The following is a 26,993-nucleotide window of genomic DNA, read 5'->3' on the forward strand; positions in this document are numbered from 1 at the left end:
ATGTTTTGTTATTTCTTCAAAACAGTATTATTGTTTCCCTTAACTGCATGCAATTGTAGGATGCTAATTGAATTGTCAAAGATATTCTAATTTATATTGGATGATTATGTTGAATCTTTTGTCTTTTGTTAGTTTTATTGTTAATACATAATTACTATTACTTTACTTTTACTACCATATACGTATATACAAGATAAAACACCAAATTTTTATAGTCATCACAAAATATGTTAGGTATTTATATTCATCACAAGATATATTAGGTATTTTATGCTTCTGTACTTTGAGTTTTTTCTATCTGATATTGAAGTAATAAACTTTTATTTTTTTTACTATTATACAAAAAAAAAAAAGTCATTAATTGGACAATTAACTTTTCAAAATTTATTTCTGCTTATAAATTGATTTATTTATTATCTCATATATTTTAATGAACTTTATGTAAACTATGCAATTCTACTCTACTATTAATAAGAGAGACCTGCGTTTGATTGTTTGAAAAGAATTATAATGTATATTATTTTTTCTATAATTTTCATGTATTTAAAAAATTAATTTTAAAAAATATTGATTTAATCTAATTGAATTAGCTTTGAATATTAATTGAATTGTCTCAAAAAAATAAAATATGACAAGTATTTTGAAGGAGGGGTACTATTTCTTTCATTTATTAATCATAATTTTATGTCATACTTTAAGAATTTAGTAAATTTTATGTTTACTAACTAATTACTATTTATTCATGCGGACAAACACATTTAATCAATACAATGCTCCATGCATGATGGAGTCTTCCATTCGTATTTATCTTCTTCTTCTTTTTTTACAATAGTTACTATTAAATTTAGCAATACATATTTATTTATTTTTTAAATCCTGTTTGGCCTTATTTAATTTTTTATTTATGTTATAGTTGTGTTTTTAATTCTTTTAAAGCATGATTTATGATATTTTATTTTTTTAATATCAAAATAAGATATGTTACTCCTTTATTAGTGTAGAAGATTTATTGTAAAATAGTTGGATTGTGTAGAGAGAAACACGATGAATGTTTTTATTGTTCATGGGATGAGATAAATAATATGGATTATGTGGAGAGAAACACAATGAATGTTTTTGTTGATCATGGGATAATGAAATTTATTATTTTTCTTTAGTTATGTATTTCAATTTTAATTTATGATTTTCTTGATTGAAAATTCATAGAATATGAAAGAACAAAAACTGATGAATATTTTTTTACTATATAATTTTTATTTATAGTATATTAAAAAAATTCATGTTATTTTATTCTTTATTAATGAAAATATGTCAATTGTTAAAATATCTGTTAGACAATAAAATTAATAAATTTGAAAAATATAACTGTCAATGTAACTACAAATTATATTTGAATGCAAATTGTGAAAAATACATATACAACAACTTTTTTTCCTCGCTGATTTTGCAACTCTTTTTAATGACTTTTTCTTGCAATAAAAACTAAATCTTATAGGATTAATCTTTTTATATTCATTTTCGATTCAATGCATTTTTTGAAATTGATTTGGATATTAAAAATTATTTAGTTATAAAATATTACTAAAATTAGATGATTTTTTAAAAAAAATCATGTAATCAATATATGAGTTCTAAAAAAATAGAAAGACACAATTTAAAATTTTGAATATCATGCCTACAATTAAATATATAATCATTTCATGTGAAAATTAGATTTAAAAAGTTACTAACAAGAATATAATATATTTCAATTAAACATAATAAAAAATAGTAGACCAAACATGTAAAACGCATAAAGTTTTTGTTTTTTTCATCAAACTAAAATAAACAAAAAGAAAGTAATATTATATTTATTAAAATTTCAATAAAATATATTAAAAAACAATAAATGTAGCTAATTATAACTATAAACATAATATTAAATTGTGTATTAATAAAAATGATACTGTAACATGCACAAATAAATAAGTTAATTGATTTTTATAATTATTTTTAAAAATATACAGTACAAAGTGAATAGTAGATTTTATTAGTTTTTTTTTTTATTTTAAAATCCGCGCAACGCCCGGGCACGTATACTAGTTGAAATTAAAAATACAAATTTATTAACCACATAGTTTTAAAAATAGTTAAACAAAACCACATCAAATTGAATGGGGCTGGGAAGTATCTATTGTTGCTTATTATGATTAAAATTTTATGGTTTTAGATAAGCTTTTTTGGTTATTTTTGGGGACGCTTCCATAAATTAGATTAAAAATGCAAATTTCTATCATTTTAAGTTGTGAGTTTAGGCACATGCCATGTGTACCATATCCGAAAAGTTGTTTTTGTTTGGCTTTTTCCACTCTGCAAAATTATGAACTACATATGTCACAAGTAAGGCTGGCAATTGGACAGGATTTTTTCCGGTCCGATCCAGTTCCCGTATCGGTAAGTCTGGTACCGGTTGAACCGGTAAGGAACCGATCTTATAGGTACCGGAACCGGTACTAAAACAGAACCCGGTTTTTTATTCGGTTGATCCGGTTCGATAAGAACTAGTTCCGGTCTGGTTCCTGTCCGGTTAATCCGGTTCAACGGTCAATTTTATTTTTTTAAAAGTTGAACGTTATATAGCCGTTGGGCTGGGGCCCAAAACGGCTCAAAACATCCCCCACCCCTCTCTAACCCCTTAACACTATAAATATACCCATATTTTTTCATTTAGATCACAAATTCACAAACTATTTCATTAACATCTTATCAAATCTCTTAATTTTCAATCTCTCATAAATTCATAATTATTATTTTATTATTTTGTGATATTGACTTGGAGTTCGGATTTCGGAGATTTATTTGAAGTAAATTGGAAGCTTTAGTTGGCATCTCTCAATTCCGGCTTTGGTTATACGTCTACTTTTACGTAGACGTTTGGTACATTCGTTCCAACTTTAATTTTTTATTTGTTTATTAATTAAGTTATTTTATTTTATTTTGTTATATTATCTTGCTTGTTTTTCATAATATTTAATTATTTTAAACTTGAACATGAATTTGGAAAGAAATAGTGGTAAAAGACCAATGTTGGAAAGAAAAAATAATAGGGGAAGAGGAGAAAGTAGTTCTAGTTCTAAAAATTTTGCACCTAGATTTAGAATTAATACTAATGATTATACTCATGTTGATGAAACTTCTTTTACACGAGACTCACGACCTATTGAATTTAATTTCAAAAATATAGTAGATCATGAGACTTTAAATAGATGTTTTACTAATTTTGAGGAAGAATTAGATGAGGAAGTAGAAATAAATGACGAAGATGATGAGACCCCTACTCCTACTAGTCCGGCTACCGAATTACCGGAACAAGATGAAGTCCCCTCGTTACCTACTTTTTCAAAGGCCGTTGTATGTATTAAAAGATCTTTAGTATGGAAATTTTTGGTACAAAATGAGGAAAAAACTATTGTTACTTGCATGAAATGTAAATTGACCATGAAACATGTGACTACGGGTACATAAGGGGGAACGGGACGACTAAGAACGCATTTGAGAAAGTGTAGTAAAGAATTTGCTTGCCTAGATGATATAGAAAGGGCTGATAGAAGTGGAATACCCATACCTGAAAATTCTATGGGAGTTGGAGGTTCTACTATGGTTCAAAGTGTATTAAATATGACTAACCCGACTAGCCGAAGCACACACCGCACATATAGTAAAGAAAAAGATCATAGAGAATTAGCTAAAATGGTTGTTGTTTGTGGTTTGCCTTTTTCATTTCCTCCACACCCTGGTTTTATTCAGTATATTCGGGAATTGTATAACCCAAATTATGAAGGTATTCCAAGAAGTACAATTAAAAGTGATCTTATTAAGTATCAAAAAGAATATTGTCATTTTCTTCATTGTTTATTTGTTTATTATGAAGGTAGATTATCTATTACTTCTGATATGGGACGTAGTCCTAATGGTAATGATTATTTTACCATTATTGTCCATTGGATTGACCATGAATGGAACATGCAAAAACGAATATTAGGATATATGAAGAAACTAAAATCGGTTCTTATATAACAACAAAAATAAGCTCTATTTTATAATTTTATGGAATATGTGATATAATAATGAGTGTCACTTTAGATAATGCTTCTAATAATTTAAAAGCAATTGATTATTTAAAATGTAGAACCTGTCCAATTGATAATGATTCGTTTCATATTAAGTGTGCCGCACATGTGTATAATTTTATAGTAAAAGATGGTATTTCTCAATTTGGAATTTCTTGTGAAAAAATTAGACTTGCTTGTAATTGAATTTTTAAAGCTAAAATAAAAGCTAGAATTACAAAATTTAAAAATTGTTGTAAAGAATGTGGACTTGAATATAGAAAAGTTTCAAAAGAAGTATGTACTAGNTTGAATTTTTAAAGCTAAAATAAAAGCTAGAATTACAAAATTTAAAAATTGTTGTAAAGAATGTGGACTTGAATATAGAAAAGTTTCAAAAAAAGTATGTACTAGATGAAATTCTTTATTTGAAATGCTTCAAGTTGCTTATATTTATCAAAAGCCGGTACAATTAGTTTTTAATGCTCATAATGCGGACCCAAATTTGAGAATTGGCTATAAAGATTGGGAAAATACAAAAGAACTTATTGAATTTTTAAGTTTTTTTTATAAAGCAACAAATGCTGCTTCTGGTCAATATTATCCAACTATTTCGGCTGTTTTAGTAAATATTTGTGCTATTTCATCTGAATTTGTAAAATATGAAGGAAAAGATCGATTTGAAGATTCCCTTGCTTTTATGATTGAAAAATTCAAAAAATATTTTTTTCCTATTCCTCAAATCTATTTGACTGCTACTACTTTCAACCCAAATTACAAATTAAAAGGTGTTGAAAGAATGGTTGAAAAAATGTATACAAATTTAGAAATTAAAGATGATGAAACTCCTAGTGTTGAAGATTGTAAAAGTAGCATATATATAAAAGCTAGAGAGTTATATAATACATATAAATCTATGGAAAAAAAATATTCCAATAGTTGAACCTCCATCTTGTAGGCCTAGAAGTGATGATACGGATGATTGGATGGATGATTATCTTGAGTTTGAATCATCTACTAATAATGATTTTGATTTATAATTCAATCAGGCACAGGAAAAGATTAGGCATGAAGAAGGACAACTTCAAGCTCCAATATTAGTATGGTGGAAGAATCGTGAAAATCAATTTTCGACCCTTGCTAGGATTGTTCGAGATGTGCTAGCGATTCAAGCATCATCGGTTGCTTCGGAGCAAGCCTTTAGTGCGGCGAGATTTATGATTGGAGATCATCGATATTCATTAGCAAAGGATAGATTGGAAATATAGGTGTTGTTTCGAGTTTGGGTCAATGCCGAAAGAAGAAATACCGGACTACCACAATTAAATAGCCAAATAGAAGATGAAATAGATGAAATATTTGGTGATAATAGTGATGATGGCATGGAAGCAATGGAAGAAGAACGACAAATACAAGTTCCAAAAAATGTTTCTTTCGAAATGATACAAATGTTACGAAAAGATTTTAAAAAAAGTTTCAATTGTTAGTAGTTAGTACTTAGTACAATAATTAATATTCAATACCTAGATTATGTACTCTTTGTCTCTTTCTAATATTTGTATTGTACAATTTATTTATTTGAATAATTATATGGCATAGCAGCCTTGATTTTCTTTTAAAATAGTCTTTTATATTTAATCCAACTATCCAAGGCATTTTACAAATTTAATTTTCAATTATTTTAATATTAGTTTAAACTTTAATATAAAATTGAATTTTAAGGTTTAAACTTTAAATTCAATATAAACTTTAAACTTTAAAGTCAATTTTAAACTATAAATTCAAATTTTCAATATAAACTTTAAACTTTAAACTTTAAAGTCAATTTTAAACTTTAAAGTTTAAACATAAATTCAATTGAAAGTTTAAAGTTTTAGATTGAAGTTTTTTAATAATATAATTGTCATGCCCCGAGCTACCCCTGAGACGCGGACATGGGACCTAGGACCACAAGTGATCCCAAGCTAACCCTGCTGGCATGATCATGAGCATACTAAAGATAATAGTAACTAATACGGAAGCTAAATCATAAAGTAAGTCTGAAATGATGGGGAATACCCATATATTATAACTAGGATGAATGAGTTCTGATGAGTTTAATACAAAGAAAATATTAACTCAACACTAAGCTGAATCTAACTATGTCTGAAAATAAGCCTCTAAACTGACTAGAAATGTTGGGACATGCCCCAACTAGATATAGCAAAACTGAAACTAAAGACTAAAAACGATAAAGATAAACATGTCACTAGTCCTCGAAGAATGAGGACTCACCACTGATGCTGCTGAATTGAAGATCGGGAACCGATCTAAGCGTAATTTGGATGCTGAGCACCTAAACCTACATCATGAGAAGATGTAGCGCACGTATGCGTCAGTACTTGAAAGGTACTGAGCATGCAGGATAGAGTAAAGCTGAAATAACATATAACTGAACAAAGCAATAAAACAATGATATAATCTGAACATGATATAGATACTAAAAATACTGAATGCTGAGCTGACTGATGCAATGACCAAATTTATAACATGCTGAGACTGAATACTGACTGTACTGAAATATGGTCAATGTAATAGAGTCTGACTGAACTGTGGGAGCTACTAATAACCGACATAAAACCACATGAGCTAAATGTGGAGTGCAATGTATACGCCCCATCGAGAGGACCCAATATACCTGGCCAAAGGTGTAGAGGCATGCTTGCATGATCACTAAACTGATGTTGCCCACAGAGGGGACTTACACCTACGTGGCTCGTAGTTCTGGGACTATATGGGTACGCTGAACCCCAGTCCAACTCGGTATTATGCTACTCCCAATGAATTAAGTGGTTAACTGGTTATGACATAATTTATGTAAATACTGGATAGCTCGAAACTGAAAATGCAAACTGAGAATGCAACAATTAATCTGATAATGATGCATTAATAACTGAGGCATGTATAACTGAATAACTGAGATATCTGACCTAGCATGTGTAATTCAAGAACTAAAGAAATACACATAGCTAGGGTTCTGAAATTTATGCGAGAAACGATGTAATAACATGATAATCTAATTTGGAACATCTAAATAACTAATTCATGATGATCTGTTGAAATTCTAGAAACCCTAGGTCTATTCATGATAAGGTAATCAAGAAACTGACTGAATTCTAGGAACCCAATGGGTGAAAGGAACTCACTAGTGAAATCCCACATACTTGGTGATGAATTCCATGGAGAAATATTTCGATTTTGGGGCTGGAACTGATGGAACCTTGTTGCGTTCTTGAACTAGGGTTCTTGACCTTTTTTCTCCTTTCTTGATTTTAATTTTCTAAGTTTTGATTAATGATTTTGACTAAGGTAAGTTCTAGTTATGTTTCTAGGCTTAAACTGACTAAAACCTCATGATTTAGGGTCTAAACGACGTATCTTAGGGGTTAAACGAAATAGGAAAAGACCAAAAGACCCCTGACTTAGCTGTTGTCGGAGTGATTGACGAACGGGACTGACGGGCCGTCATTCAATCGACGGTCCGTCGATTGGATCCGTACGTCGAGTCTACCCGACAGGGCTTCACTAAAATGAGCATAACGTTTTACTCGGAGGTTGGAATTTAGCAAACTCGGTGGCGTTGGAAAGATAATTCAATTATCTATCATATCATAGGTGATGGGACGCACATTTCTTTTTGTGCTAAAAATTATGACCATCTGAATTTGATCCATCAATAATTTTCAGCTAACTGGCTGTTAATTCTCACCTACGGTCAGACATACAGACTGTGGATCAATTGACGGTCCGTGCTGGTCAACCATCAATCGGGACTGAAGTTGGGCTTTTGGGGCATCGATCCACAGACATGAACTACGGTCCGTGACTTGACTTACGGACCGTATGTTTGGCCGTGGGTCAACACTTAGCCAAATTTTTTGACTGAGTTCTGGGAAAGTTTTCTGTCACGAACCACGGACCTGCACGGACCTTGAGTCCATCTACGGTCCGTAGATGGTGTCCGTGAGTGCCACTTGTAACACTAGAAATCTGAAATCTCTATTTTCGGATACGGGGTGTTACATTAACTCCCCCTTGGGACCATTCGTCCTCGAATGAAGACTAATGTACCTGAAATAGAGGGAGAGGGCTGCAATCCCTACCACTAAACACTGAGAACTGAATTTCTAACTAAACTGACTTCCAAGAACATGCAAATATGCTGAAAATTCAAGTACAAACCGAAGGAACTTGATTCTAAGACTGAATTTTCGCATGAATGACTAAAAAACTGAGGAGGAACTATTACCTCAAGCTGGAATGGAATCAAAAGGAAAGAGGTGAGGATACTTGGACTTTATGGTTGTTTCTGCTTCCCAAGTAGCTCCCTTTACAGACTGACTCCTCCACAAAACCTTGACTGAAGCGACTTCTTTGTTTCTCAACCTTCTAACCTGACAATCAAGAATCTCAACTGGTACATCCTCATATGAAAGACTATCTTTCACGGCCACACTCTCTAATGGTACTATGGATGCTGGATCACCCACACACTTCTTCAAAAAAGAAATGTGAAAGACTGGATGTACTGCTGCTAAGTCTGCTGACAACTCTAACTCATAAGCCACTTTACCAATCCTTTTCAAGATCCAGTAAGGTCCTACATATCTGGGACTGAGCTTCCCTTTCTTGCCAAATCTCATCACCCTCTTCATGGGTGACACTTTCAGGAAAACCCAATCATCAACTTGGAACTCTAGTTCCCTTCTTCTCACATCTGCATAAGACTTCTGGCGACTCTGAGCAGTCTTAAGTCTATCTCTAATGAGTTGCACTTTCTCCATAGCATCAAGGACTGAATCTGGTCCTATCAAGACTGCTTCACCTACTTCAAACCAACCAACTGGAGATCTACATCTACGCCCATACAATGCCTCATAAGGGCCATCTGCATGCTGGAATGGTAACTATTGTTGTAGGCGAACTCAATCAGAAGAAGGTGATCATTCCAACTACCCTTGAAGTAGATCACACAAGCTCTCAACATGTCCTCTAAGGTCTGAATGGTACGCTCTGCCTGACCATCCGTCTGTGGATGAAATGTTGTGCTAAGGTTAACCTGAGTACCAAGACCCTTCTGAAATGACTTCCAGAAATGAGACGTAAACTGAGAACCTTTATCTGAGATGATAGACAAAGGAACCCCAGGCAACCTCACAATCTCATTAATGTAAAGCTTGGCGTAATCCTCCGCTGAATCTGTAGTCTTGACTGCCAAAAACCGAGAAGACTTAGTAACCCTATCAACAATCACCCAAATGGAGTCATGTTGTCTGCGAGTACGAGGTAAACCTATGATGAAGTCCATGTTGATCACTTCCCACTTCCAAGTAGGAATGTCAATCTCTTGAGTCATACCTCCTGGTTTCTGATGTTCTACCTTGACTTGCTGGCAATTGGGGCACTTAGCCACAAAATCTGCTATATATCTTTTCATACCATTCCACCAATAGACTTCCCGCAGATCGCGGTACATCTTAGTGGCACCTGGATGCATAGAATATCCAGATTTATGGGCCTCTGCAAGAATATGTTGTCTCAACTTGCCCACATTAGGAACACATAATCGACCCTGGTAGCGAAGCACACCATCTCCCCCTTGGGAGAAAACTTCCACTCTCTGATTGTGGACTGCATCCTTAAGCTCAAGCAAGACTGGATCACTATCGTGCTTTTCCTTAACCTCAACTACCAAAGAAGATTCTGCCCCATTCTGAACCGTTACACCACCATCTGATATGCTTATAAGACGAACTCCTAGGCAAGCAAGTCTGTGAACATCCTTTGCTAGCTCTTTTCTTTCTTCCTCAACATGTGCTACACTACTCATAGATAATCTGCTAAGAGCATCTGCTACTACATTTGCCTTACCTGGATGGTAATGCACGCTCATATCATAATGTTTGAGGAACTCAAGCCACCTTCTCTGGCAAAGATTCAACTCTTTCTGGCCTTAAGGTAAGAGATAATCGACATATAGGCACTGAGCTACTACCCTTCTATTCTAAGATTGGCTCATTTGGAAATTGGAACTGAACAACCCAAATTCTACAATCGACTGAGGCATGATAGAACTAAAACCAATCCATGCCTAGAATTATATCGAAATCTACCATTTCTAACTCTACAAGATCTGCTGAGGTGACTTTCTAAGAGATTGAGATAGGGCAGTTTCTCTATACCCATCTAGCTATAACTAGGTCACCAACTGGGGTAGAGAGTAAGAAGGGTTCTGAAGGAGTTTCTAGACTTACTCCTAAGATTACTGCTATAAAGAGAGTTACAAAGGTAAGAGTAGCCATTGGATCTTACACTACAAAATATCTAAAGAAGGACTCGAAACGTACCAGTGATCACGTCAAGAGAATCTTCCTGGTCCTGGGGAGCCTGAAGAGCATAGAGCCTGTTTTGGCGCTATCCGCCACCTGTACCAGAAGAGTTACCCTGCTGAGTCAGGTGACCTTTCCGTACTATTGGAGCTGTAGATTGAGCCCTAGTATTGTTACCTTATTGCCTCTTCCTGGCAGAAGGGCAATTCTTTACCATATGACCAGACTGGCCACACCCAAAACATCCTTCTTTGCCTGCAAGACACTTGCCTGGATGGTTCTTACCACACTTTGGACAAGTTGGGTAGGTCCTATTTCCTAAAACACTTCCCTGAGACTTAGAGCCTGGTTCCCTACTATTCTGATCTTATCGAAACTGTGAGTGATTTCCACCACCCGATTTCTGCTGAGATTACTCATAGTTCCCTGTTCTAGCTTTCTTGGTTACCTTAGCAATTTCCCTAAGCTTATCTCCCTCAACCTGCTGATTGTTCTGATTATTCATACATTGAGCAAAAGGTTGAATAGTGTTATGAAACTCTGCATTCGAAAATCCCTGATCTAGGAATAGAGGAACTGCGTTAGCATTCCTAGCATTCGCATTACTACTGCTAGCTCTACGGGGAGGCATGATCGCTGAAATGTAGAACGTCGAGTTAGAATAGAATTAGATCATACCTTACGCATGATAAGAATATCAAGAAAGTGAAGTTTTCCTAAAACACTTCATAGTCTCCCTCTCATTAGATGTTGACTCTACTTAGTGCGGCTTTTCAGACATCGTAGGACACTTAAACCTAAGGCTTTGATACAAAGTTTGTCACGCCCCGAGCTACCCCCGAGACGCGAACACGGGACCCAGGACCACAAGTGATCCCAAGCTAACCCTGCTAGCATGATCATGAGCATACTAAAGATAATAATAACTAATGCGGAAGCTAAATCATAAAGTAAGTCTGAAATGATAGGGAATACCCATATATTATAACTCGGATGAATGAGTTCTGATGAGTTTAATACAAAGAAAATACTAACTAATATTAAGCTGAATCTAACTATGTCTGAAAATAAGGCTCTAAACTAACTAGAAATGTTGAGACATGCCCCAACTAGATCTAGCAAAACTGAAACTAAAGACTAAAAACGATAAAGATAAACATGTCACTAGTCCTCGAAGAATGAGGACTCACCACTGATGTTGCTGAACTGAATATCGGGAACCGATCTAAGCGTGATTTGGATGCTGAGCACCTGAACCTACATCACGAGAAAATGTAGCGCCCCTATGCGTCAGTACTTGAAAGGTACTGAGCATGCAGGATAGAGTAGAGCTGAAATAACATATAACTGAACAAAGCAATAAAGCAATGATATAATCTGAACATGATATAGCTACTAAAAATACTGAATGCTGAGTTGACTGATGGAATGAACAAATTTATAACATGCTGAGACTGAATACTGACTGTACTGAAATATGGTCAATGCAATAGAGTTTGACTGAACTGTGGGAGCTACTAATAATCGACATAAAACCACATGAGCTAAATGTGGAGTCCGATGTATATGCCCCATCGAGAGGACCCAATACACCCGGCCAAAGGTGTAGAGACATGCTAGCGTGATCACTAAACTGATGTTGCCCACATAGGGGACTCACACCTACGTGACTCATAGTTCTAGGACTATATGGGTACGCTGAACCTTAGTCCAACTCGGTATTATGCTACTCCCAATAAATTAAGTGGTTAACTGGTTATGACTGAATTTATGTAAATACTGGATAGCTCGAAACTGAACATGCAAACTGAGAATGCAACAATTAATCTGATAATGATGCATTAATAACTGAGGCATGTATAACTGAATAACTGAGATATCTGACCTAGCATGTGTAATTCAAGAACTAAAGAAATACATAGCTAGGGTTCTAAAATTCATGCGAGAAATGATGTAATAACATGATAATCTGATTTGGAACATCTAAATAACTAATTCATGATGATCTGTTGAAATTCTAGAAACCCTAGGTCTATTCGTGATAAGGGAATCAAGAAACTGACTGAATTCTAGGGACCCAATGGGTGAAAAGAACTCACTAATGAAATCCCACATACCTGGTGACGAATTCCACGGAGAAATCTTTCGATTTCAGGGCTGGAACTGATGGAACCTTGTTGCGTTCTTGAACTAGGGTTCTTGACCTTTTTTCTCCTTTCTTGATTCTAATTTTCTAAGTTTTGATTAATGATTTTGACTAAGGTAAGTTCTAGTTATGTTTCTAGACTTAAACTGACTAAAACCTCATGATTTAGGGTCTAAACGACGTATTTTAGGGGTTAAACGAAATAGGAAAAGACCAAAAGACCCTTGACTTAGCTGCTATCGGAGCGACTGACGGACGGGACTGACGGGCCATCATTCAATCGACGGTCCGTCGATTGGATCCGTAGGTCGAGTCTGCCCGACAGGGCTTCACTAAAATGAGCATAACGTTTTACTCGGAGGTTGGAATTTAGCAAACTCGGTGGCGTTGGAAAGATAATTCAATTATCTATCATATCATAGGTGATGGGACACACAATTCTTTTTGTGCTAAAAGTTATGACCATCTGAAGTTGATCCATCAATAATTCTCAGCTAACTGGCTGTTAATCCTCACCTACGGTCAGACATATGGACCGTGGATCGATTGACTGTCCGTGCTGGTCAACCGTCAATCGGGACTGAAGTTGGGCTTTTGGGGCATCGATCCACAGACACGAACTACGGTCCGTGACCTGACCTACGGACCGTAAGTCCGGCCGTGGGTCAACACTTAGCCAAATTTTCTGACTGAGTTCTGGGGAAGTTTTCTGTCACGAACCACGGACCCGCAGGACGGACCGTAAGTCCATCTACGGTCCGTGGATGGTGTCCGTGAGTGCCACCTGTAACACCAGAAATCTGAAATCTCTATTTTCGGATACGGGGTGTTACATTAATATTATTAATTAATAATATAATATTATATAATAATTAAAGTTAATAAATAAATAAATAAAATATCGATACACAATGATCCGGTAAGAACCGGTTCCGATCCGGTCCAAACCAGTTCCTATCCGGTAACTAAGGGATCGGGTGGAACCTTTGGGAATTTCCGATAAAACCGGTTCCGTTTAGATCCGATTCCGATAAATAAATCCGGTAACGTGTCTCGATTCCGATATCGGTTCCAATAAAACCGATCCTGTTGATTCGATCCTGTCCAATTGCCAGCCTTAGTCACAAGTCACAAGCATAAAGTTGTTAGTGGGACCCACTCCTTTTCCACTAGATTTTGATTGGAACCAATATCAACCTTGAATCATGTAGATTCCTAATTTTATACCTTCCCATGGTTTTTTTTCTAAAAATAATAATAATCATTTCATTGAGTAGTTAAATTTATTTGATTTTTCCCAAACCACACCCTCTAACTCTCCCCACAAATTTTAGCTTTGGTTGTTCAATTTGTGTTCACATGATCTACTTAGAGAAAAAACATTGGCATTTTTATATTTTATTATAGGGAAAAAGCATAAATTTCTCGAACTTATATCGAAAAGTCATTTACACGCTTAAACTATCATGATGACCTATTACACATATTTACTATTCAAAAGTGAATTTAATATCATCCTGAGATGTGTAACACCACTCTCACAGGGTGTGGTGTAATACACTCGCCGCCATATCAGAATTACGTCAGCGCCATGTCAGAAATTATAATTTTTTTTATAATCTTTTTGTTTTCTTTTCTTTATTAATTACTTTTCTCGCTAACAATATTTTACACTAATTAATCTCTAATTAATTATTAAAATTCTCTAATAATTATACCTTCTTCATCACAAAATCTCACTCACTCTTTCCATCTCTTATCTCACGGAAAAAAATCATATCCGGCTACCTTATTCACTATTGATTCTTTGTTCTTCACCACCACCATATCAACTTCAATTCTTCTTCTTCTTCTTCTTCGCCATCCACCACTAAATATCACCATCACCATTTCCAATATAATTTTTTTCTTCTCACCATCTTCAATTTCCACTTTTTTTTTTTCAAAATCGTTACCCAGCGCCACCACACTCATAAAGTTGTCATGTTCACCAAATTCATGATTAATCTTCTTCACCACCTTCAATTTCCTCTTCTTTTTTNTATACCTTCTTCATCACAAAATCTCACTCACTCTTTCCATCTCTTATCTCACGGAAAAAAATCATATCCGGCTACCTTATTCACTATTGATTCTTTGTTCTTCACCACCACCATATCAACTTCAATTCTTCTTCTTCTTCTTCTTCGCCATCCACCACTAAATATCACCATCACCATTTCCAATATATTTTTTTTCTTCTCACCATCTTCGATTTCCACTTTTTTTTTTCAAAATCGTTACCCAGCGCCACCACACTCATAAAGTTGTCATGTTCACCAAATTCATGATTAATCTTCTTCACCACCTTCAATTTCCTCTTCTTTTTTTTCCACCCATTACCTAGAACCACCATACCCATAAAGCTGCAATTACAACGAAGCCCAAAAATTGATTAATAACCAAAATTTCTTTAACAAAGTCAAAAAATAGAAAAGATAGAAACAATCAACCAAAATCACCTAAACATAACTTAAGGATTTATTTGTTTAGATTTATCCAAAATTCTTTTAGATTCTTCCTTTAGTAAAAATTATCACAAAATACAATTATTCACTAACAAATCTATGAGAATTAACCTAATTGCTAATCAAAAAGAAAAGTTATGTTTTGAGATTGCGATGTATAAAGAATGAAGAAGAAGAGATGTGAAAAAGAAGAATAAGTGTGAAGAAGAAGAGGTGTGGGGTGTAGGGGTGGGGTGGAGGAGGCTGGGGGTTTAAAAGTTGATTCTAATTATTATTTTTATTTTTATTTCTAGCTGACGCGTTTAGTTTTTATTTTTATTTTATTTCTTTGCCCCTTCATTTTTAAGGGGCAAATAAATTCACTTTTGAATAGTAAAAGTGTGTAATAGGTCATCATGATAGTTTAAGCGTGTAAGTGACTTTTCGATACAAGTTCAAGATGAAATTTATGTCTTTTCTCTTCATTATATCCATTCAATAAAAAAATGACAGCATATTTATATTTGGAGAAAAATATTTATTTTTGTGGCAATAAATATTGCGGCTAGAAGGAAAATCTATTGTTACTAAATGTCTCTTTTATTATAGTGATAGTAGAGAAACAATAATAATTTTCCTTATTATTATATCAAAAGCAAGCACACGGTGTAAACACCTCTTATATCATGATCAGTTTGGCAATGGTTGCACCAGTCTCAATCACCACATTATGCACACAGATTTTAGTCAATATCTTGAATACATATTAGTTTGATGCACACAAAAAATCATCAGAAGCATCTCTAAACACAACAACACGTGTTATGTATTTATTAACTTGCTAATGGCTTGTATAGGAATCTATAGTGAGCATGGCAGTTGCTGGAGCAATAATAGGTGCAGCAATTGGTGGTTGGCTTAATGACAAATTTGGGAGGAAAAGTGCTATACTCATTGCAGATTTCCTCTTCTTTGTTGGAGCTGTGATTATGGCATCAACAATGAATTCAGCACTTCTCATAGTTGGTAGAGTCTTTGTTGGACTTGGTGTTGGTATGGCATCAATGACTGCTCCTTTATACATATCAGAGGCTTCTCCTGCTAAAATTAGAGGTGCCCTTGTTAGTACCAATGATTTCTCATCACTGGAGGACAATTCTTGTCCTATCTTATTAACCTTGCTTTCACCAAGGTATGTATACTTGTTTCAACTGAGAACCAGCGTGGAGCCAAGTAGGGCCGAGGGGGTTCAGTTCATCTCCTTCACAAGAAATTACATTATACTGTTTATACATGGCCAAAATTGTTCTTTATGTATGTATAGTAGATGTTAAACCTTCTATGACTTCTTCGTGTGTTTACTTCTTTCATATTTTGAACACCCTTTAGTGGCCAGGAACACAATCTGGTGCGAAGAGGGGTGTTCTGTTTTGCTGTTCGGTCTACAAAAGTCATAACTCTGGAACAACATATTGTATAAGTTACTTTAAACATTTCTAAGAAACTTATTAGTAACTGTTTCTGGTGCGTATAGGGAAGACAATTTAAGGTGTAGAACATGCATGCGATGTTCATTGAAGCTTGTTTTTTTATTGTAGGCACCAGGCACCTGGAGATGGATGCTTGGAGTAGAAGGATTGCCAGCCCTCCTTCAGTTCATATTAATGCTTCTTCTTCCTGAATCGCTTCGTTGGCTTTATCGCAAGGTCAATACAATTGTTGTAGCAGATCATCCACTTTATTTTCCAAGATATACTAGTTAAATTCGATTAGTATTTAACTAGTATTCCACTAATCACAATGTTTTCTTGATAAAAACAGGGGAGGCAAGAGGAAGCTAAGACAATACTAAGGAAGATATATTCAGCTGAGCAAGTTGAGGTCGAAATTCAAGCTCTTAAAGAATTAGTAGACAAAGAAATTGAAGAAAACAAAGTATCTGAAAACATCAACCTCTTCAAACTATACAAGACGAAAACAGTTCGTCGTGAACTAATAGCTGGAGTTGGTCTCCAAATCTTCCAACAATTTGTAGGCATAGACACTGTCATGTATTACAGTCCTACTATCATTCAGCTGGCTGGAATTGCCTCGAATCGGACAGCTCTCCTTCTATCACTTGTTACAGCGGGGCTAAATGCTTTTGGCTCGATTGTGAGCATATATTTTATAGACAGGACTGGAAGGAAGAAGCTTCTTATAATAAGCTTGTGTGGTGTTGTGATTTCTCTGGGGTTTCTATCAGCAGTGTTCTATGAGGCTACTTCAACTTCACCAGCAGTTAGTATGGCGGAGACATCTCACTTTGCAGCAAATTTCACTTGTCCTGCTTACCATGATGCTACTTCTGCTAGTTCTTGGGATTGTACTAGGTGTTAAATTAGGTCTTAGGCCTAACTCACACCCCAAAAGCTAGCTCAAAGGGAGGAGGATTGCCCAAGCCTTATAAGGAGTTCACCCATCTCATTAACCACCGATGTGCGACTTTTGTCACTCTTTAACACCCACCTCACGCCCAGTGCATCTAGTGCGTGGGCAATTTTGATTTTGGGGGCCCCAACATCGGGTGAGACGGGCCCTGCTCTGATACCATGTTAAATTAGGTCTTAGGCCTAACTCACACCCCAAAAGCTAGCTCAAAGGGAGGAGGATTGCCCAAGCCTTATAAGGAGTTCACCCATCTCATTAACCACCGAAAATTTGTTGGATGAAAAAGGCAAAAATAAATGAAAGACTTTGAGAGACAGAAGGTTTCTTTTACTGCAAAACTTTCTTGCTACAAAACCAAAACTCCTATTGCCCTTTTATAGGCTTACAATTAACTACTAAAGCTAAAATAAAGCAACACACAAATAATGGAAAACATGGAAAAGTGGTAAACATGGTCCACTACAATAAGAATATAATTTCATTGACTAAGTAAAACATAAACCCACTAATCCTAGAAAATAGACCCACAGACTGATTTCTGCAAACTAACTATTTTTGAAGAATTAGTCAACACTCCCCCTTTCTTCAAAATCACAAACTCCCATTTGTCGTCTGAAGAAGTCATGCTTGTTGCGGGGCAGCGACTTCGTAAGAACATCAGCAGTCTGTGTATTTGTGCCACAAAATTCCAGTGAGATTATTCCACCAGCGACTAGATCGCGAATAAAGTGATAGCGAGTGTCGATGTGCTTCGTTCTACTGTGAAAAACAGGATTTTTTGTCATAGCAATTGTCGCCTTGTTGTCACACCATATTTCCGTTGGACCAATCTGCTGTTGTTGAAGATCTACTAACAATTTCCTTAACCAAACAGCTTGACAACATGCTGAAGTTGCAGCCATGTATTCTGCTTCCGAAGATGACAAAGCTACTGTATCTTGTTTTTTTGAACTCCATGAGACTGCTCCAGAGCCAAGACTAAAAATGTTCCCAGATGTGCTCCTGCGATCATCCAAGCTACCTGCCCAATCACTATCAGTAAAGCCAATTAATCTGAAACCTGATACTTTTGAGTACCAAATTCCGTGACTTGTTGTGCCAGCAACATATCGCAAGATCCTCTTGGCTGCACCTAGGTGTTGCTTTGAAGGACTATGCATAAACCTTGAAATCAAACTGACAGAAAATGCTATATCGGGCCTTGTGTGCGATAAGTAGTTTAGACCACCAACCAAGCTTCTATAATAAGAAGCATTTGCTGCACCTGTACCATCATTGAGTACCAACTTCTCATTCATATTCATAGGCGTGGGAGATGGATTACAATTCAGCATGCTGAACCTCTTTAAAAGTTCATTTGCATATTTCCTTTGTGAAATAAAAATTCCATCCGAATCTTGTCTCACCTCAAGCCCAAGAAAATAATGCAGCATACCCAAGTCGGACATCTCAAATTTACTCATCATGCAACTCTTAAATTCAGAAACAATAGATTCACAAGAGCCCATATATATAATATCATTGACATAAAGACAAACAACCAGAAAGTCACTATTACCTTGCTTCTTCACATAAAGTGTAGGTTCATTGTCACTTTTTCTGAACTGCTGCTCTTGAAAAAAAAAGTCAATTTTGCTATACCATGCCCGTGGTGCTTGCTTTAAACCGTACAACGCCTTCTTCAATCTGTACACTTTGCTCTTTCCTTCACTAAATATGAAGCCTTCAGGTTGGCAAACATAAACTTCTTCTTGTAAGTCGCCATTTAGGAAAGCAGACTTAACATCAAATTGGTACACATGCCAACCAAGTTGAGCAGCCAAGGCTAGAGTAGTTCTAACCGTTTCAAAGCGAGCTACTGGTGAGAACGTCTCATCAAAGTCGATGCCATGTTGTTGAGAGTATCCTTTTGCAACAAGTCGAGCTTTATGCCTTTTGACACTTCCATCAGCATTGTACTTTGTTTTGAAAATCCATTTTAGCCCGATAACATTCTTCCCTTCTGGCAAATCAACTAACTCCCAGGTCTGATTTTTCTCGATTGCCTGAATCTCTTCAATCATCGCATCCTACCACTCTGGTTGCTTTGCAGCTTCTTCATAACATGTCGGTTCAGCAGCTAACATGGCAAAGCTACAAGATGTATAAACATCTTGCAGTGACCGGAACTTTGTTGGTGGCGTCTCGCTGGATGACACCGAAGGTGGAGAACGAGAGCTTGATGGAGTAGAATTGTTGCCACTTCCATGAGCAGTATGGTCAGTATTGCTGCTACCAGGTGAGGAAAGATCAGAACTTGTTGTTTCAAGTATCCCTGTATGCCCTACTTCTGCGTGAGCTGGAATATGGATGACTGAATCTTCTTCCTTGTCGTTCCACTCCCAGGCTGATTCTTCATTAAATACAACATTCCTGCTAATAATCACTTTGCCACTAGTAGGATTATACAGTCTATATGCTTTGGATTGAGGACTATAACCAATGAAAATGCATTTCTCTGATTTCTCATGTAGCTTAGAACGTAAATGAACCAAAGCATAAGCTATACAACCAAAAACTTTCAAGTGGCTTACTCGTGGTTTCCGTCCCGTCCATGCTTCATATGGAGTTCGATTCAAAACAGCTTTTGTTGGAGAGATGTTTAAGAGGTACACAGCTGCAACCACTGCTTCTCCCCAAAAATGAACAGGAAGTCCCCTTGCATTAAGTAAGCTTCTGGCCATCTCAACCACAGTACGATTCTTCCGCTCGGCGACTCCATTTTGTTGTGGCGAGTACGGTATTGTAAGCTCCCTGCGAATTCCATTCTCTTCACAAAACAAAGTAAAATCATTAGATAAAAATTCACCACCACGGTCTGTACGAAGAGCCTTAATGTTGCAGCCCGTTTGCTTCTCCACGAGTGCCTTGAATTCCTGAAATTCTCAAACGCCTCTGATTTGAAATTCAGAAAATAAGCCCAACTCATATGGCTATAATCATCAGTAAATAGAAGAAAATACCGACTCCCACCAAGTGACTCAGTCTTCATTGGTCCACATAGGTCGGCATGTACAAGCTCAAGACAACGGGCAGCTCTCCATGATTTTCCTACAGGAAATGATTTTCTACTTTGTTTCCCGAAGATGCAACCTTCACATAAATCAAGATCACCCATTTCTGGTAACCCAACAACCATATTCTTCCTAGTCAATAATTTCAGCCCATTAATGTTCAAATGGCCATAGCGAAGATGCCATAGTTGAGTTTCATTAACACCTTTAGAAATTAAGGCATTATTTTCCACACTTGAAACATTAAGGGGAAACATGTTATTTTGGGTCATAGGCACAACTGCTATAGTCTGACCAGACTTATTATCACTGACAGCACATGAACTATTTTTAAACAAAACCGAGTAACCACTTGCCATCAATTGTCCAACACTCAGCAAATTATGTGCCAAACCAGGAACAAGTTGCACATCGCAAAGGAGTTTTACATTACCCTGCATTGTCTTGATGGCTATGGTTCCTTTGCCTTCAACTCGAACTTGCTTGTCATCACCAAGTCGAACCTCACTCTTTTGTGACTCATCGAGTTCTCTAAATAAAGACCTTATGCCAGTCATATGATTTGAGCATCCACTATCAATAAACCAAACATTATCAGTAATGTTAGTGATTGAAGAATGAGCCATGAAGAGCTTACTTTCATTCTCTGTTTTCTCAGAGAAATTTGCTTGATTCTGCTCGTCCTTTTGCTTAGTCCAACAATATGTTTCAGTATGACCAGACTTCTTGCAATACTGGCACTGAAAGTCACTCTTGGGATGTCGAGTGTCATTGAATTGACTTCTGCCTCTACCGCGACCTTGACCTCGGCCACGAAATCTGCCTCTTCCTCTACCTCTGCCAGATGACTCCTCTTTCACTTGGAATGCTTTTTCTTCAATTTTCTCATGAGACCTGTTTATCCTATCTTCATGAGCTAATAAAGAACCCATTAATTCATCAAATGAATAATCAGATAAATCCTTGGATTCTTCAATAGCAGCAACCACATGTTCAAATTTTTTTGTTAAAGATCTCAACACCTTTGCCACAACAATTTCATCACTAATATTCTCCCCATACGACTTCATGAGATTAACAATGGAAGAAACTCTAGACATATAATCTTGAACAGATTCATTACTTTTCATAAGTAAAGTTTCAAAATCACGACGCAAAGTTTGTAATTTTACAGCAATTACCTTCTTATCTCCCATATACTCCTGTTGCAGAATTTCCCAAGCTTCGTGAGAAGTCTCTGCTGCTGAAATTCGCGGAAAGATATCATCATGAAGGGCTTGTTGAATCAGGAACAGCGCCTTCGAGTCTTTCTTGCGATTCTCCCGTAGCCGTTGTGCGTGGCCTTCATCCGGATCTGCAAATCCACTCTCCACCAAGTCCCACAACTCTTGAGACTTGAAGAGAGTCTTCATCTTAAGACTCCAAAAATGATAATTCATCCCTTTGAAAATTGGAAGATGTTGGGAGTTACTGTTAGAGTTTGCTGCCATGTTTCTCTGGTTTGGTATTTCTGAGGAAAATTTTTTATCTCTCGTTACTCTTAAAACTGGCGCTGATACCAAAATTTGTTGGATGAAAAAGGCAAAAATAAATGAAAGACTTTGAGAGACAGAAGGTTTCTTTTTACTGCAAAACTTTCTTGCTACAAAACCAAAACTCCTATTGCCCTTTTATAGGCTTACAATTAACTACTAAAGCTAAAATAAAGCAACACACAAATAATGGAAAACATGGAAAAGTGGTAAACATGGTCCACTACAATAAGAATATAATTTCATTGACTAAGTAAAACATAAACCCACTAATCCTAGAAAATAGACCCACAGACTGATTTCTGCAAACTAACTATTTTTGAAGAATTAGTCAACACTAGGTGTCTTAAAGCTTCTCCTAGTTGTGGCTTCTGTGCTTCACCTCAAAATAAGGTAATAATGACCCCTAATATGCTACTTCCTCCGTCCAGTTTTACTTTGTCCACTGTACTAAAAATATATACACTTTTATTTGTCCAGTTTGGAAAATCAAGAAATAATTAATCTTTTTATACCTGTTTTATCATTATAATTAAGTACTATTCAGTTTCAAACACAAGGAACATAAAGGGTGATATAATAAGCTTATCAATTTATTAATTACTTTTTAAGGTGCGTGTCAAGTGAAACATGAATATTTTCTATGCAAAAAATCTTGATATTCAATACAGTGTAAACTTAACACAAGTTTGTTTAATTTTTTCTTTTTGTAGTTGCTGCCTGGGGCATGTCTCATGTCTAATGATACTATTAAGGATGCTTGTCATGATCAAGATAGTTTATGGTACACAAGAGGATGCCCTAGTAGATATGGATGGCTAGCCCTACTCGGGCAAGCGTTATACATCCTTTTCTTCTCTCCGGGAATGGGTACCGTTTCATAGATTGTTAACTCAAGAGATATACCCTTTAAGATTACGAGGGGTTTGTGGAGGAATAGCTGCAACAGCAAACTGGATTTCAAACCTTGTTGTAGCACAATCCTTTTTGCCATTCACACATGCCATTGGAACATCATGGACCTTCCTTGTATTTGGAGTCATCTCTGTTGTAGCCCTGTTTTTTGTCCTGATTTGTGTTCCAGAAACTAAGGGGCTTCCAATTGAGGAAATTGAGAAGATTTTGGAGAGAAGAGGTTAACATATGATGTTTTGGAAGAAACGGGCTAATGAGAAGAATGGTGGATAAAATGATACCAATAAAGAAGGGGAAGGAGATGTATGAAGATTGAAGATATGTTAAAACAAACATAGATAGCTTTGATTTGAATTGGGAATCCTTTAATTAGTTTACAGTGTTTGATAGGATTTCCAAATCATTGAAGATAAATAATTAATATTGTATAGATTATTAGATTAAGTTGGATCATTGATAAGAACTTTCTTCAAGGAAACTTAAAGAGTAACTTCTTCCTCAATCTTCCCTTCTCTTTATTCATAGTTTTTGGTTTTGTCATGCTCATTCCCAAATTTGGACTTCAAAACATGCAACATAGAGAGGATTCTTGTAAGTAGGGGTGTACAAAATCGAACCGAAAACCGAACCAACCGCAAACCGAAAAGAAATCCCTACATTATATAGATAATTTTAAAATTTTATTTTATACATAAAAATATTTACTTTGATATAATTTTTAAATATTTCTTATATTTTTTCATAGTTTTTATCTTTTAATATATTATTTCAAGTTTGAAACTTAAAATTATGAATGATCCAATAAAGATTATAGTCCATAGATGTTGATATTTATAATAAAACTTAAATCAAAATCAAATTAATACTAATGCAAAAAGAAAATCAATTTAACACTAAGAATTTGTTCTTTAGTTTTACATTGGTTTAGACAATTAAAATACATAATCTAATTTTAATTTCCTTTAATATTTAATCATGTAACTAATTCTTATTAAACTTATTTTAGCATGATTTAGTACATTTAAATTATGATCATTTTCATTATGACTTATTAATTTGCAATATTTTTTTACGCGATTTCATTATTATTATTTTGTTGGATATTTAGTGTCATTAATCATAGAGCAACTTTTACATATAGCAAATATAAAGATCAAATTTGTATGCTATAGCTATAGTTTGTATAATTGCACTCCATAGCAAATTTTATATTTGCTATGGTGCATCAGATTGTATAACTCGTTGGCTCCTTTTCAGATTTGTATAATTTCGCTGGCAGACCATTTGTATAAATCGTTGTCAGTCTCTCGTTTGTATAAATCGCTGGCAACCTCTCAATTCAATCTTATGTGTTTGTATATTTGCATAAAATTTGAATTTGTATACAATTGAATCGAAATAAAACGTTTGTATATCAAATCTCTTTCTCTCGCTTTATACAAATATAAATTATACATTATATTTTGTATAATTTGTGTTTGTATAAAGCGAGAAGGAGAGAAAGGCAAAAGAGAACTGGACAGGGGGATATTTGTATTGTATAATTATAAGTGTATATGACGAAGATATATGTATTTGCATGAGTATATACAATTTTCTCTCGCTTTATACAAACAGAAACACAATTTATACATTTTTGTTTGTATAAAGAGAGACTGGCGAGCGAGATCTGGGAGAGAGGAGAGAGGGGAACGAAAATATATGTACATATACAATTTTCTTTGGCTTTATACAAACACAAACACATTTTATACATTTGCGTTTGTATAAAAGCGAGAGAGGCGATGGAGAGACTGTCGAGAGTGGCGAGCGAGATTCACCAGGGAGAGAGGCGAAATAACAATAGTTTGCTACGGGGTACAATTAAATCAAACTGTGGTTATGACAATTAATTTGAATTAATAGTTTGCTATTAAATACAATTTTCCCTTAATCATATCATATTTTTGTGTTATTTTCTTAAGGAACACATTAGATAGTTGTATTTTGGTAAGACTAAAGAAATATTTGAAGTAAAAATACATTATATGTTTGTATGAATATTTAACGGAAAAATCCAAAAAAACCCGAAAATCTGAAAAATCAAAAAAAATTTGAAAAAACCCGAGGTAGAAAAACTTGAGTTTTATTGGTTTGGTTTGGTTTATAAATTAAAAAATCCGACACAAATATTTTGGTTTGATATTTGAAAATTTTGAACTAACCCGATCATGTACACCTCTACTTGTAAGTAATAAATAGGTCTTTTGATGGTAGCACAGAGTTACTAAGGGATTAATTATGAGTAAATTTACATCTACTTGCTCTTTTAGAATTCTTATACATTTCTATCCTTTCCACTATTTCACGAGTGATTTCTTTACTATATCTGCATGTTGTATGTTACTCCTTTACATTGTTTCCAGTTTCTTGCTTTCCAAATGTGATAGACCATAGCTCCCCACAAACCATAGTGCTGCCACCACTTCCTTCTTGAATCTCTTCCAATGTTTTTTCTTAATCAGTTCCAAAATGCTATTCAACTTCCTGCAGCAGTAGCGGAGCCTAACATTTTATAAAGAGTGTGCAAAATTTAAAAAATAACTAACAAAAAATTTAGTGAGTGGATTTACATTCATCTTGCTCAACCTAGTGATTTTACCATAAACAACATAAATAATTTGTTTTTCATCAAATACAATTTGTTTTTTATCTTCAATTTGAGATCTGAATTATATATATATAAAAAAATCTTCAATTTGAGTTGCGTTTAGTTATAAAAATGCATGGTAAATTTTATAAATTGAGATAATAGTTTTAAAATGAATGAGTCGAGATTTGTACTGAACATGTATTGCATACTCAAGAAAAAATAACATTAATTTATCGATTTTTACTTGAATCCAAAGTAATTTTCAATCTTTGATTTTTTTACTTAATTTTAATTGATGTTAAGTTTCTCATGTTTCGATAAAGAATCATGAAAGAGATTTACATATAATTTTAAAAAAACGTCAATTCAAACCTCCCAACTAATTAGGAGAGAATGGAAAATACAATGATATATATATCATTCTGTCATAATTTAGGTTACATACTTTAGTTTTTAATTTATCACAAAATGAATGTTATCTGTAATTTAAAAAAATATACTTAGCTATTTAAAATAATTAAATTGTGCCATAGAGAGACAAGTAAAAAAGTAAAAACAAAGTTACTAAAGGACCCACAAAAAACAGGTAGAAGAATTAAAAAGAAAGTTACCGAAGGACCCACAAAGAAAAATCTTTGAAAATTGATTTTAAAATGACGTTAAAAAACTTGAAGGAACAAAGAATCGAACCTTTGACCTTCGGCCTTGTGCAAACCTAAGTATATATTGACAATTTCATAAACTTGACCTATACGTATGGCATAATTTTTCGACAAAGGGTGTTCACTTGCACACCCTTCATTGGTTCTAGCTCCGCCCCTGGCAGGCAGGTTGATATTTGACCAGCTTTGGAGTGCATCTCTCACCTTTGTAACATATTCACAGTGTACAAACAAGTGTTTATTTGTTTTCATCACTGTATCTTGACAAGCAACATGTAAGGTGTGTTTGGTACGAAGGAAAATGTTTTTTCTGGAAAACAAGTTAATTTTTGACTTATTTTCTTATTTTTGGTTGGTGAGTAGAAAATATTTTCCAAAAAAGATTTTTAGTGTTTGATTTATGAATGAAAAATATTTTTGAAAAGTATCTTTTATTTTTACTAGAGTAGAGAATAATTTTTGAATTTGAAAATATTTTTTAAAAATAAACTTAAATTTTTTTTGGGGTGGGGGAGGGGCTGGGGGCTGGTAGAGGGGTGGGTGGTGGGGGGTCGAGGGTAGGGGTGAAAAAAATGAAATTTTGAAATTGAAAATATTTTAAAAAACAAACTTAAATTTTTTTTTGAGGGCAGGGGGGAGGGGCTGGGGGCTGGTAGAGGGGTGGGGAGTCGAGGGTAGGGG

General features: G+C 35.0%; 1 protein-coding gene across 1 annotated transcript in view; it reads left to right on the plus strand.

Moving 5' to 3' along the window:
• The window catches only part of LOC125842374 (probable inositol transporter 2), a 27,086-nt gene extending 3,566 nt beyond the window's left edge, over positions 1-23,520 (plus strand). Inside the window, 7 exon segments of the mRNA XM_049521652.1 lie at positions 15,946-16,219; positions 16,222-16,280; positions 16,687-16,794; positions 16,910-17,460; positions 22,445-22,496; positions 22,817-22,999; positions 23,001-23,520. Of these exon segments, the coding sequence (XP_049377609.1) occupies positions 15,946-16,219; positions 16,222-16,280; positions 16,687-16,794; positions 16,910-17,460; positions 22,445-22,496; positions 22,817-22,999; positions 23,001-23,243 (1,470 nt within the window). The 3' untranslated portion in view covers positions 23,244-23,520.
• Positions 23,521-26,993: the final 3,473 nt, after the last annotated feature.

Source organism: Solanum stenotomum, chromosome 10 (assembly GCF_019186545.1).
Source record: "Solanum stenotomum isolate F172 chromosome 10, ASM1918654v1, whole genome shotgun sequence".
Classification (NCBI taxonomy): domain Eukaryota; kingdom Viridiplantae; phylum Streptophyta; class Magnoliopsida; order Solanales; family Solanaceae; genus Solanum; species Solanum stenotomum.